The sequence below is a fragment of the Lithobates pipiens genome, unplaced genomic scaffold, assembly GCF_037356315.1.
Source record: "Lithobates pipiens isolate NorthernLeopardFrog02 unplaced genomic scaffold, aLitPip1_a1.2 Scaffold_1, whole genome shotgun sequence".
Taxonomy (NCBI): domain Eukaryota; kingdom Metazoa; phylum Chordata; class Amphibia; order Anura; family Ranidae; genus Lithobates; species Lithobates pipiens.
In genome coordinates this window covers 52276141-52291033 of record NW_027507685.1, presented here as the reverse complement: position 1 = coordinate 52291033, position 14893 = coordinate 52276141, and the positions used below count along the sequence as shown (strand labels likewise).

The 14893-nt window shown below is 42.5% G+C and overlaps 1 protein-coding gene across 1 annotated transcript in view; it reads left to right on the top strand.

Annotated features, from left to right (window-relative positions):
* LOC143999273 (interleukin-13 receptor subunit alpha-1-like) overlaps positions 1-14893 on the top strand; it is a 138448-nt gene that overhangs the window by 70730 nt on the left and 52825 nt on the right. The window contains exon 8 of the mRNA XM_077493982.1: positions 5743-5891. Within this exon, the coding sequence (XP_077350108.1) occupies positions 5743-5891 (149 nt within the window). The remainder of the gene's footprint in view (positions 1-5742; positions 5892-14893) is intronic.

The window sequence follows — 14893 nt, the reverse complement described above, 5'->3', positions numbered from 1 at the left end:
GCTGGAGCTGCTGTGCTCGTCCACATCGCTGGAAAGACTGGGTTCAGGTAACTAAAAGTGGGCTCTGGGGGGCTGCTGCATCACAGGAGGTTTTTCACCTTAATGCATAAAATGCATTAAGGTGAAAAAATCAAGGATTTACAACTCCTTTAATGTTTTGCATACCGTACACTTTGGGGGTTATTTACTAATGGAAAATCCACATTGCACTGCAAGTGCACTGATAGTGCACTTGGAAGTAAAGTCACTGTAGATCCAAGGGGGGCATGCAAGGAAAATAAAAAACAGCATTTTAGCTTGCACATGATTGGATGATAAAATCAGCAGAGCTTCCAGTCATTTCAGATCTACCCCTTAGATTTAGAGCGGCTGCACTTTCAAGTGCAAAGTGGATTTGCCTTTTGTAAATAATCCCCTTTACTTACATTGATCAGTCATAGTATTATTATGACCCACCTAATATTGTATAGGTGTCCCTTTTGCCACCAAAACCGCCCTGACCTGCATGAACACCACTAGGCCTCTGAAGGTATGCTGTGGTATCTGGCGCCAAGCCTTCAGTAGGAGATCCTTTAAGTCTTGTAAGTTTCAAGGTGGGGCCTCCATGGATCAGATTTGTGTTTCCATCACATCCCACACATGCTGAATGGATTAAGATTTGGAGGCCAAGTTAACACCTCAAACTTGTTGTGTTCTTCATCCCATTTTTGCAGTGTGGTAGGGCACATTATCCTGCTGAAAGAGGACACTGCCATCAGGGAATACCATCTTCATGATAATGTGGCTTGGTTAGCAACAATGTTTAAGTAGGTGGTACATGTCACATCCACGTGAATGGCAGGACCCAAGGTTTCCCAGCAGAACATTGCCTAAAGCATCATACTGTCTGCACCTGCTTGCTATCTTCTCAGAGAACATGTACCCGGGGATCCACATAAAAAAGAAAATGTGATTCAGCAGAGCAGGCCAACTTCTTCCATTGCTCTATGGTCCCGTTTTGATGCTTACTTGCCCATTGTAGATGCTTTTACCTATGCAGTCCCATACACAACAAACTGTGATGCTGATTTTTTTCTGCTTTCAACACATCAACTTCATGGACAACATACATATTGGGAAAAGAAACATGGACTTTTTAGGCAACTCTGATAAAAACACATTTTCTTTATAACAATTCACATAATTTCTAAATTAATGGACAACATGTTTACTTGCTGCCTAACATATCCCACCGATTTTAAGATGCCATTGTAATGAGATAATCAATGTTATTCACTTTAACCTCCCTGGCAGTAATCCCAGAGTGTAGTTGGGGGTGAATTTTCAGTACCAGAAGTGGTAATCCCAAGCCACACTCTGGATTGGCTTGCAGTTACTTACCTTGTCCCCAAGATCCAGCGATGTTCCCCCTGCTGTGTCCGTAGGCCGCGTTCTCGATGTACTGTGTGCCAGACTCCGTTCCCTACGAGTGATGCAAGGGGGAGGAGCCTGGCGGCAAATTCAAAAAGTGAAAAACAGATGGAAGAAATTGACATTACTGTATTAAATAATTTCACACTCCTTTTGTACCTGGTGCTTTGTCCAATGCCCCACATGCACTTTTATATTATATATGTCATTCTTTCTGTCTGGAAACTTGGCATCCAAAATGCATCCCTTTACGACAAAATCAGTTTTTGACCAGACAGAAAACAGCGATAGTAAATAAGAACACTTGCAGAATTGAGTGATGAGTGTTAGTGGGGAAATGCGTCATCAAACACTGAAAGTGATGACAGCGACAATTCTCAATTTCAATGTTTTGATTTGATTACGTTATTGAATACATTTTATTATAAGGTTATTATTTTTGAGAATTATTTATTATATTATAATTTATGGTTTCGTGTTTCAAACTTTATCATACCTGGGATGTCTACTAGACTCTTGTTTGGACAGATTTAAGTGAGTTATTCCTAAAGCCCCGTACACACTTTAAAAAAATTCGGTGGACTTAAGTCCGCTCGGACAGTCCACCCGTGTGTGGGCTCCGGCGGACTTTTTTTACCCAAAAGTCCAGCGGACTAAGATTGTAGTTTTGCACATCAATCTGTCTGCCGGACTCGCATTTCGGCGGACAATACGACCGTGTGTGTGCTAGTCCGCTGTACTTTTGAAATGAACGGACTTTTCCCGCCCAAAAGTCCACTCATTTTGAGCGTGGCTCCAGGCAGCCGGGACCAGCGAAGCAGGCGTCGTTGGTCCCGTTATCTGGTATGGACTTAAAGGGGAATCCCTACGCCGAAAAAACGGCGTGGGGGTCCCCTCCAGGTCCATATAAGACCCTTATCCGAGCACGCTACCCAGCCGGCCAGGAAAGGGGGTGGGGACGAGCTGTACCATGCCATGTGCCCTCAACATGGGGGGTGCCTTGGGGAAGGGCGGGCTGCACGGCCCCCCCACCCCAAAGCACCTTGTCCCCATGTTGATGAGGACAAGGGCCTCTTCCCGACAACCCTGGCTGTTGGTTGTCGGGTCTGCGGGCGGGGGGCTTATCGGAATCCGTGAGCCCCCATTAATAAGGGGGTCCCCGGATCCCGGCCCCCACCCTACGTGAATGAGTATGGGGTACAATGTACCCCTACCCATTCACCTGTGAAAAAATGTAAAAAAACACAACACACAAGGGTTAAAATAGTTTATTGCACAGCTCCGGGGGTCTTCTTCCGTCTTCGGGGGTCTTCTCGCCGGACTCCTCCGCTATCTTCTGCTAGCTCTTTTACTAGCGGAGGAGCCTGGCTTTCTTCTTTGCCGCCGCCCTCTTCTTCCGACTTCGGGGGTCTTGTCCCCCTCTTCGGTTCTTCTTGCCGGGCCACCGCACCTTCTTCTAGCTCTTTTACAAGCGGTAGCCCGGTCTTCTGTGGCCGCTGTCTTCTGGCTTTCTGTTCTTCTCTTCTCTTCTTGAGCTGTTGCCTCGTCGCTGTCTCTGGTCACAATGACAGGGACGCGGCGTGCGGCGACTTATATAGGGACATCGCCGGATGATGTCCCCGCCCATTATGATGTCACAGTTCCAGCATTTCCTGGCCGGCCGGGTAGCGTGCTCGGATAAGGGTCTTATATGGACCCGGGGGGGGGGGGGAACCCCCATGCCGTTTTTTCAGCGTAGGGATTCCCCTTTAAGTCCATACCAGGTGACAGGGCAAGCTACGCCTCCTTCGCTGGTCCCAGCTACCTGGAGCCGCGCTCAAAATTAACAAACTTTCCTCCGTGTGTGTGGGCGAGTCCGTTCATTTCAAAAGTATGGCGGAAAAGTGCCGTGTGTGGGCAGGTAGCTCGTTCGGAAAGTCCGGCGGACAGTCCGGCGGTTTGTCCGCCAAACTAAGTCCGCCGGATAGTCTGATACGTGTGTACGCAGCATAAGAATTACAGGCCTACAATATAAACACCAAATTTCTATGCAAAACAATGTACCGCTTTCAGACGCAAAAATCTGACATAATCATGCTGCCAGGGAGGTTAACTGTCAGCAATCTTAATGTTATAGATGATCGGTGTATATCTGCATGGGCATATCCATATTTGCTAATTTCATAGGCAGATTCTGCTTTCTACTTTACAGCACTACACATTGGTTGAGCTTTGTTCCTCCTTCTTGGGATATAAGCTTGTCAGGGCAAAAAAAAAAAAAAGAAAAAGCTATACAATAGGGAAATATGCATAGATTGCCCAAATTCTATGCGCTATTCCTTTAAAGGCCATGAAAGTACTAGAAAAATAATGTTTTGCCTGAAATGCACACAGTTCCTATTTTCCAATTTTTTGCTGATTACATACAGCATTTTTGGGGACTGAATGGTGTCAGCCATGCCCAGTTGTCTTTTGCTAAACCACTGAATCCCTCCCACTCTCTTCATCTCTCTGGAGGGGGGGTGGAAGTTAATAGTACTGACCAGCAATGCAAAGTGGGTTGGAGGAGGGGTTTAGCAGCACTAACCAGCAATGCAAGGTGCAGGGTTATAGGGGCTTAGGCCCTGCTCATTAAAGCCTAGAAGGAATGGTCAAAAGGTGATAAATGTGGGGGGATGAACTGATGGAGAAAATGAAAATACAGTTGTTAGGTATGGGTAGGATAGGATTCTCTGAAGAGGAGGGTTTTCAGGGATTGTCTAAAAGCTAATAGAGTAGGAGATAATTGGACAGATTGGGGTAAGGAGTTCCATAGGATTGAAGAGGCTCTGGAAAAGTCCTGGAGGCGAGCATGGGAGGAGATGACTAGGGACCTAGAGAGCAGGCTGTCTTCAGAGGAACAAAGAGAATGATTAAGTTGGTATTTTGAGACTAGGCTAGTGATGTAGTTGGGGGCTAAATTATGGATGGCTTTATAAGTTGTTAGTATTTTGAATTTAATTTGTTGGGTGAGCGGAAGCCAGTGGATGGATTTACAGAGAGGAGTGACAGACACACCGATTGGTAAGGTGGATGAGACTGGCAGCAGCATTCATGATGGATTGAAGGGGGGGTAGCCTATGTAGAGGTAAGCCAATGAGAAGGGAGCTGCAGTAGTTGAGGTGAGAGATGACCAGGTAGTGAATTAAGAGCTTTGTTGTGTCATTGGTTAGAAAGGGGTGCATTTTGGAGATGTTGCAGAGGTTGAGGCGGCAAGATTTAGACAGTGATTGGACGTGGGTCTTAAACGAGAGTTCAGAGTCCAGCACTACACCTAGGACCTTGGCATGTGGAGATGGGCTGTTGATTTTGACAAAGAGATCAGGGGAAGGGGCACGTGGTGGAGTAAAAATTATAAGTTTTGATTTGGATAGATTGAGTTTGAGGAAGTGGTATGAAATCCAGACTGATATATCTGTTAATAAATTGGTGATACGTGAGGAGACTGAGGGAGTGAGCTGAGGAGTAGAGAAATAGATTTGGGTGTCGACAGCATAGAGATGGTATTGAAAGCCATGGGAGGCTATCAGCTGACCCAGGGAGGAATAGAGAAAGGAAAAGGAGAGGAGGAGTAGAATTGTAAGTAATAAAGTAATAAATACTAAAGGTGCGGTTGGATAAGTAGGAAGAGAACCAGAGACCAAAGGCGTGGAGTTTTTTTAGGAGGAGGGGGTGGTCAACTGTATCAAATGCAGCAGGAAGGTCCAGGAGTAGGAGTACAGGAGAGTGTCCCTTGGTTTTGGCCATTAGTAGATCGTTTGTTGGTTTTAGGAGGGGAGTTTCTGTGGAGTGTTGAGGATGAAATCCAGACTGAAGTGGATCAAGAAGGCTATTCTTGGCAAGGTGGTGGACTAGCAAAGCAAACGGGAGTTAAGAGAGTGAATAGTACCACTGACCAGCAATACAAGGTGTGGGGGGGGGGGGGGGGCAATTAATTCAGCTGTTCATATTTTTATTACTGTATTCCTTGCAGAACCCAGAATGTGCACATAGCACCCTTTAAGTGTGGTTGTTGAGATAAAAAGTTGTAAAGTGGCTGCTGACAGGGTAATCAACTTTTCAGATGGATGTGATCTGTTATAGAAACAATGTTTAAGGAGTTAAAAGGGCTAAATGGATGTATTCAGTAATTAGAACTGTTCGTTTTGTACCACTACCATACTTTATTTTTTAAGTGGTTGTATTCCTAATAGACAATGTCCTTTAAAGAACAATGGATTGTAGGCACAAACAAAATGTAACCATAGAGCTACACTTTAGTCCAGATAAATCTTGTTGGATTACTTGTGAGCATTGTGTGTTTTCTCTTTTTAGTAAAACCGAGACCTCCAACAATATATAATGTGTCCAGGACTCCAAATCAAAGTTTGTATATAAGCTGGAATACATCACATGTGAATGAAAACCTACTATATGAGGTAGCCTATAGAATGTCAACTAATGAAAATGAAGAATATATAAGGGTAAGTAGGAGGCTTTCACAATTAGTAGATGCTTTGCTACTATTACACAGAAATGTTGAACACTATTTTATTCTAATAAATTGCTCCAACTTTTCCCAAGAACACCTAACTTTTGCTAGCGCTGCCACTCTGTCACTGGCACTTTATCCCATATCTGGTGAGAATGTCACTTGCTTAAACTCTTTTGGGATAAGATAACCCACATAAATACATGCGTCATCACATCTACCTTTACCATTACTTCCAAACCAGCCTCCCTCTCAATATTCCCCTTATCTTCAGCTAAAACATCACTGCTCCACTTCTTTCTTACCATTGCCAGAGACCAGTCACTAAAATACCACCACAACTCCCACCATCTTAGAATAGGTTACTGAGGTTTTTTGACAGATAAGCTCAGTATCGTGTTACATTTGAGGCCTTCAGAAATAAAGTTCTGCTTTGGATTACCCTTATGAATCCTTCTGCTATCTCTCATTTTCATGATAGAACGACGGCTCCGTTTTATCACCTCTTTAACCACCTCAATACAGTGCACTTACACCCCCTTCCTGCCTAGACCAATTTTCAGCTTTCAGCATAGTTTGAATGACAATGACATGCAACACTGTACCCATATGAAACTTGTGTCCTTTTTTCACACAAATAGAGCTTTCTTTTGGTGATATTTAATCATTAGTGGGTTTTTTTTGTGTTTTTTTTGTGCTATAAATATTAAAAAATTAAAATTTTGTGAAAAAAAATAATTTTTTTTTGTTTCTGTCATAAAATTTTGCTAATTAGTAATTGTTTTTCATAAATGTTGGCCAAAATTTATACCGTTACATATCTTTGGTAAAAATAACCCAAATTAGTGTATATTATTTGGTCTTTGTGAAAGTTATAGAGTCTACAAACTATGGTGCCAATCTCTGAAAATTGATCACATCTGATCAGGCCTTCAGTACATCAGGTGAATCTAATTTCTTGAGACACTAACAACAAGTCAGGAAAGTACAAATACCCCCCAAATGTGTGATGCATGAGTACGACAGTACTGTTCAGAGACCTACAAGGGGAGAGACTGCCACATGTAGCAGGTCTCTCTGGAAGATAGCGGTGTGCTTAAATCTTCTCTACCTTGCCTTGGAAGATCTCCAGAGAGTCAGCCAGGTAGACTGGTAAAGAGAGTCAGTCGGGTAGACTGGTGAAGAAGTAGCCAGATGGACAAGCATTTCCTGCAGTGGTTGAACTAGGACCAGTGTCTACTTGGCAGTTGGAGGTGCTCCAGGATGCAGTTCATAATACATTGTGCTACTTTCCAAAGGGACTGAGAGTTCCTAGCCTGTAAGGGGCTGTTGGTAATCTAACAGAGATTTTTAGCTATTAAAAGAGGAATCAGAGTTGTAAAGAGTAAGGCTGGATTCACACCTATGCATTTTTTGTGCTTTTTGCAGACTTACACTACAGATCGTGTTCCATAGGAAACCATGTTAAATGGCCTCTAGTGCAAAATGCAAAAAGCACTAAAACTGCATAGGTGTGAATCCAGCCTAAAGGAGAAGAATCAATTGAAGGAAGTTGTCCCTGGTTTTGTTGCTATCAAGTTGGGCATCCCATAATTAATATCCCCATCCAAGTTATTACCTCCTAATAAAAACTGGTGGAATACAAATACATTTGATCGATACCTTAAAGAAAAAATAGTACCTAGAAGATTACGCTGGGAACTAACCCCAAATGATGGCTTAATGGATAAGGAATCAGTAGACGAATGGTTTAATTTCTTTAATGATAAAAGTCTAGAAGGTGTAACTTTTCTCCTTAAGAGGAAACAGAAGAAATTAGAATTATTGACCAATAAGTTGAAGAAATTAAAAGCAAACTAGACCCATTTAAAGAATCAACTGATTTAATCGTCTTGCTTCCCATTTAAACAAAGATTTAATGGGCAAGGATTTGGAAGTACAACAAAGAAAAAAAAGAAAAATCCAACGGGATATGGCAAATTATAAAACAGATCAAGTATTCAAGTGGCAAACCAAAATTGAAAATCCATTACCAGCCTCCACTTATTCAACACCAACAACAACCACAAATTAACCCTTTAATATTAGAGGTGGACCACAACACCAGGATTATTATAGGAACAACAGAGGAGGACCACATCAACATGAAAATTATAGACATTACAGAACAGGACCATACCACCATGAACAATATAGATATAGAGAAAGAAGCCCCATACCAGTACAAAATAGATTTGAACTGATTAGAAATTATAATGACACTTATTTACAGTATCAACAGAGTTACGATCAACAACCTCTACAGAATAATTTTTTAGACAGGGAAAGGAGGGATCACACACCAAGGAGATATCCCCAGGAAGAACGACGGTCACCGAGGAAATACCCACAGGAATCTCGAAAGTCACAGAGAAGCAGCCCTCAGGAACAAAGAATAAGAAGAAACAGCGAAAGAAGAGAGGATGCAGAGAGGGAACGAGGATCCAAAAGAAAACGAGAATAGTTGGTGAAGGCGTCTTTAATTTGAGTGGCAAAGATTTAACCCCTGAAGAAATTGCGGTCCTGAATAAAGGCTTGAAACATGCCCCTGTAAAAAATTTCAATATATTTAAAATTTCTATCTTATTACTCCCTCATTCCTTATAATACTCTAGCTCTATAGCTACTGATCTCCTAAAAATGCACCTTTTGAATGCTACTTTGTATCCCAATGTAGATCTTCCTTACATGTTTACTTCTGATTGCTGTTTGTTCTAAACCACAACTTTGCTGCACAATAAAAAGAGAAAGGGAGAAGTCAATCAAAAAGTCATCTTTTCAAGTTGTAATACTGGGATAGATTTTTTTAAAGGAAATGAGGCTGTTCACTTTTTAAGGTCTATTTTATTTTGTTAAAGGGGTTGTAAACTCTTGTTTAAAAGAATAAAAAAAATAACAAACATATCATACTTACCTCCACTGTGCAGTTAGTTTTGCACAGAGTGGCCCCGATCCTCATCTTCTGGGGTCCCCCAACGGCACTCGCAGTTCCTCCCTGCATCGATAAAGCCCTAGGAGAAGCACTCTCCCTGGGGTTACTGTGCGCGCACACACCCAAGTCCAGCATTTGCGTCCATAGACACAGAATGCCGGACTCGGCCCCACTCTCCAGTGCCCATGTCATTGGATTTGATTGACAGCAGCAGGAGCCAATAGCTGCGCTGCTATCAATCTATCCAATCAAGCATCGGGAACCCTGGCCAGAGAGGTAGGGCGTGTCTCCGATGGGGGGGGCGAATGGGCTCAGGTGAGTAAAACGGGGGGCTGCTTAGTGACACAGGTTTTTTCACCTTAATGCCTAGAATGCATTAAGGTAAAAAAAAACACGGGAGTTTACAACCTCTTTAAAAAGGGATTGTAAACCTTAAAAGGTTTTACTTTTAAAATAACAAACATGTCATACTTTCCTGCTGTGTGCAATGATTTTGCACAGAGCAGCCCTGATCCTCTTCTTCTTGGGTCCCCCAACTGGTGCTCCTGGCTCCTCCCCTCTGCCAAGTGCCCCTATAGGACTTGGGGCACTAGTGCATGCTCCCTCCTGAGCCTGTTTGGGGTATCCATGAGACACACAGAGCGTAAAACAGCCCCACCCCCACTTCCTCCTCACCAGGTGTAATTGACAGTAGTGGGAGCCAATGAAATTGCCAAACAGGATTATTTCTAGTTTGATTGGTGCCTTAAAATCAACACAGCTTTACTTTATTTAATAATATTCACCTTGAAACATACACTTTGCTATGCTTTGCTATGCTCTAATATCCTTTCACCACAGCTGGAGGTTTGCCTACCCCTGGTGTAAACTACAAATCCCATCATGCCTCTGCCTCTAAGAGTCATGCCTGTGATTCTCAGGGTCTTGCAAAGTCTCATGGAACTTGTCTTTTGAAAACAGCTGAAGGCCCGAGTTTGCCTACCCCTGCTTTACACCTTTAGTAAATCAATTCTAGTATCTCATTAACAGAAGTGAAAAGGTACTTGGCTGAACGCATGTGTCAAGGATCCCAAATCTCATAAGAAGTTGCTCTAGAACTGTGATGGTCCTCTCATAAGGTTAGGGATATACATTACCCTCCTTCCTCCCCTTCCACCCCATTCTTGGACCCCTCTTTCTCATCTTCTCTAAGTAATCTTAATCTCACTATATTTCTTTGTTAATTTAAACCTTTTGCACTTTTTCATGTCTTCATGAATCCCTCTCTAGTATCCTCATGGCTATGTCTTAGGTATTCCATGTTATATATCTCTTCTATTTTATCAAACCACTTTCTAATTTTTGGGCTCTCTACTTACTTCCATTTCCTCTGTATCAAGCTTTTTGCAGCATTCATCATATGTTGTATGATCATTGAGTTTCTATATTCTATTGTCGAAATATCTACCCCATGAAATAGACATGTCCATGGTTCCTCGGGTATATCTATATTAGTAATTTCCTTGATATTACTTAGTATTCCCTTCCAGTACATTCTAATTTTGCGGCACCCCCACCATATATGGGCCATGGTTCCCGTTTGTTTACAACCTCACCAACACTCCGTTGTTTGTCCTATTTGATATTTCCCTAGTGTTTCTGGAGTTCGATACCACGAGTTACGCATTTATAATTAATTTCCACCATTCCATTATTTACTGATGATCCATGTACTAGTTTCAGGATTTTCCCTACTTATTGGTTCCTTCCTCGTTTCCCCAATTCCCTCTCCCAATTTTTTATAAATATCGGAAATTTCCAGCTCTTCCACTTCTATCAAAGTTTAATATATCCTAGATATATTCCCACTTGCTTTTTCAATGGTACATAATCGCTCTATCATTGTAAGTGCTTCTCCTTCTCTTATGGGTGAAGAAGTGTTGCTATAAAGCGTTTGAACTGAAAATGCCTCCATTATCAATGAGCACATCTTTTTTTATTTTTAATTCTTGTAAATGTATTGTATTATATCATGTAGTTGTGTGTTTTCTTTTTTTAATCCAATTCCCCCCTATCAAACTTTTCCCCAGTGCAAATAAATTATTTTCCTTTTAGTGCCATCAATGGTGAATCATATTTCCATTTATTTTTCTTGTGTGGTGCATCCCACATTTTCAATCGCTGTCAGTGTGTGTGTATTTTCTCCATATATTCCTTCCTAATTGTGTATTAGCCATTATGTGTTCTATATGTAGCACTGACCCCTGAAGGAGCTGCTGGTTTTATTGGGCTTACCGTTACCTTCTTGACCTCATCTCCGTCTAGGATTCCCTGTGGTAGATGGCCCAAAGTAATGTAGAAACAGAGACACTGAATCCTCTTTTGGGTTATTTATTTGAAAGATAAAACAGTCCCTCAATTGAGGGTAGAGGGTTAAGGGAAAGTTCAGGTACTTTTGGACTGCAGGAATAGAAAGTCTCTTATAGAAGAAATCCAGAGAAAAAATGTTTCACAGCTGGATTGTCACAACCCCCAGATAGACCTCCTCTCACTAGGCCTAGCAGCCGGTAGGGAGTTAAATAAAGCAAAGTCTCTGCCACAGATTTGGATGTAGAACAATTAAGGAAAAGTCTCTGCCACATACTTGAGTGTTAACTGAGGGATGTAGATAAATTTCAATAGCTATCAAAGGGTACCAGTATCTCTCGGTCCGGTCTGGCGGATACCGGTCCGGCGATACCGTATGAGTGTAGATCCATGTAGTGTCCTTCAACTGAGCCTCCATGCTCCTTCAGAGAAGCCAGCCTTGTGCATGGCCTTCTGAAGAGTCCTCCCCCTGGACGCTTCTCCAGTTGCTGGGCCTCTCCTTAGATGAGACGGCACCGAATCACCCTTGAATCCTTAGGCCCCGATATCCATTCAGGCCTGTCCCTGCAGTTGCTTCGCCTTGGGCTATACAGCCCAGAGGCTTGGAATTGCATGGATTCATACCCCAGGCCAGGAGGGCCTGGAGGGCTGGTCAGGAGGACCAGAACCAAACAGACAGAAAATATCTTCTGGACCGTGTTCCCCGAAACACGTGATGTCAGTACCTTAAATGCCACCTCCCAGAATGCACAGCAGGAGAACACTCCCACTGGGCTGGTTCCGAGAGAGAATGGCATTCAATACACCCAGCTAAACTGCATTCTCACACTTGCCAGCGGTGACAGCGACACCTGCGGCCAAAGAGAACTCCAGCTAGACTGGTACTGAAACCATAATTTAGCAAAATTAGCCCTAAAACCCAACTGTGGTTTCAGGAATATTAATTTTCAAAAAGGAATAGCGCATGCTCGTCAGGAGCCGGCGCTACATATATTAATCCACTTTTTCTCATTATTTAATATAGCCCATTCCACCACACGTGTTAAAACCGCCTTGTAATATTTTTGAAAATCAGGTACATTTAATCTCCCTTGGCTTTTTACTTTCTTTAGAGTTGCCAAAGAGGTTCAAGGTTTATTAATATAATTAATTTAGTGATTAGAATTCTTAAATATGCTGGGGGTATATATATATGGGGAGCATTTGAAACTTGTACATGATATTCAGAAGTATTATCATCTTTAGGGCATTGATCTGCCCCATCCATGATAGGGGGGGCCTGCTATCCTATTTATTTCTATTTTTATCTCCTCTAGTAGTGGGATATAGTTTGCTTGATATATTTCCTCTGGCGAGGCCGTTAATTTAATCCCAAGATATTTTATTTCCATCCTCCTCCAAGGGAATGGATACTCTTGTTGTAGACTCTGTTCCTCCTTTAATTTCATATTTATATTTAATATTTCGGATTTCCTCAGGTTGATCTTGAAATTAGATATATCTCCATATTCCTTTAGTGCTTTCATAAGATTGGACATTGTAATTCAGGGGGTTGATATATAGAATAATATATCATCTGCGAATGCAGCTAATTTATGCTCCTCTTCTCCGACTTTGAAGCCCCCTATGTCCACATCTCCCCGAACTGTCGCCAGAAGAGGTTCCAGCGCTAGCAAAAATAGGAGCGGAGACAGGGGACATCCCTGTCTCATCCATTATTCATTTTAAAGGGGGGGTGACAATGTTCCATTTACTTTCACCATGGCTGTAGGACCTTTTATATAGTGTTTGTTTCCACTGCATCATCCTTGGGCCTAACCCCATGCTCTCTAGAATGCTCATCATGAATCCCCAGTCTACCCTGTTCCAGCTCCATCATTAAATCTTTCATCCTTGTTGCTAATATTTTCACGAAAAATTTTGTGTCCACGTTTAACAATGATATAGGTCTGTAATTTGAACACTTTGCCTTCTTTTACTATAATGGTAATTGATGCCAATAAGTCCTCTTTACTCATCTCATACCTCCTTCCCCCTTTTTAAGTATAACGTTGTGTATCCATCTGGCCCTGGACTTTTTCTGGCGCTGATTCTTTTACCGCCCAATTGATCTCCCCTACCAGTATTGGTGTTTCTAGGCATATTGCTGTTTCTTCTGTTATCTTGGGGGTCCTAGCTTTTTAAGATATTCTTTTATTCTTCATTTTTTCCCCTCATCCCATTGTCCTTTCTGATTTACTGAGTATAATTGCTCATAGAAGTCCCGGAAGACCATCACTATGTCCTTTGTATTACAGATAATTTCCCCTTTTTTGTTTTGTATTTTTTCTATGAAGTTCATTGATTTTTTTTTCTTAACATCCTTGCTAGGCACTTGCTGTTTTTATCCCCTCATTGATATCTTTCCTTTGAGATTTTATTGAAGGTTTTCCTTATTTCCTGTTCTAATAGTTCTTTCAGTTCATCACTTTTTATTACTAGTTCTTGTGACAGTTCCTGATCTTGCCCTTTTTGTGTCTTTGCTCTAATAGTTATATTTCTTCTATCAATTTTGCCCTCTTTTTTATTCTACCAAGTCTAGCATTCTATGTTCTATCAGCCAGTAGTCGATCCTAGTGTATGCCCCGTGTATAGGGGAGTAGAATGTATAATCTTTTATCCTGGGATGTTGTATTCTCCATATATCTACTAACTAGCGGTGGTGTGATTTTAGTTTTATCGCCGTCAATTGGGCATTACTCATCCCCTGTAAAATGTACTGTCTTGTTTTGGGTCCATACAAAAATTCAGGTCCGCCCGCCATGAACACTTTCCCTTTTTTAAATTCCGATAATTTTTCCAGGGCTCCCCCTAAATATATGGTTGGGCCTTTATTAGGACAATAAATATTAGCCAATGCGTATTCCATTCCCAACAGAAGAAGAGAAATCTTCCCTCCGGATCAGTAAATCTGTCCTCCAAGGAGAACCAAACTTCCATATCTATTCCAATTGCAACACCTTTTGCCCTATTTGTCATTGAATCGCCATAGTGCCAAGTTGGGAGCTGATGGAAATACAACCTCGCATTAGTTTCATGGGACAGCAGGGGTCAAGTCCTGGGGAAAAAAGTGTGGGAACTCCCACCCGAGATCCACTCCCCCACCAGAAAAAAAACGATACGCTCATATACATATATATTTCACAGAAAATACCCATGCACAGTGCCCATCAGTGTAGCCTCACCAGTGCTGCTTCACTAGTGCAGACAGTGCCCATCAGTGCAGCCTGATCAGTGCCGCCTCACCCATGCAGACAGTGTCCATCAGTCCAGCCTGATCAGTGTAACCTCACCAATGTTCATCTGTGCCATCTGATCAGTGCCACCTCACCAGTGCAGACAGTGCCCATCAGTGCAGCCTGATCAGTGCCACCTCACCAGTGGCCATCAGTGCTACCTCACCAGTGCCCATCATCAGTGCAGCCTGATCAGTGCTGCCTCACCCATGCAGACAGTGCCCATCAATGTAGCCTGATCAGTGCCGCCTCACCCATGCAGACAGTGCCCATCAGTGCAGCCTTATTAGTGCCCCCTCCCCAGTGCAGACAGTGTCCATCAGTGCAGCCTGATCAGTTTCACCTCACCAGTGCTCATCTGTGCCATCTGATCAGTGCCGCCTCACCAGTGCAGACAGTGCC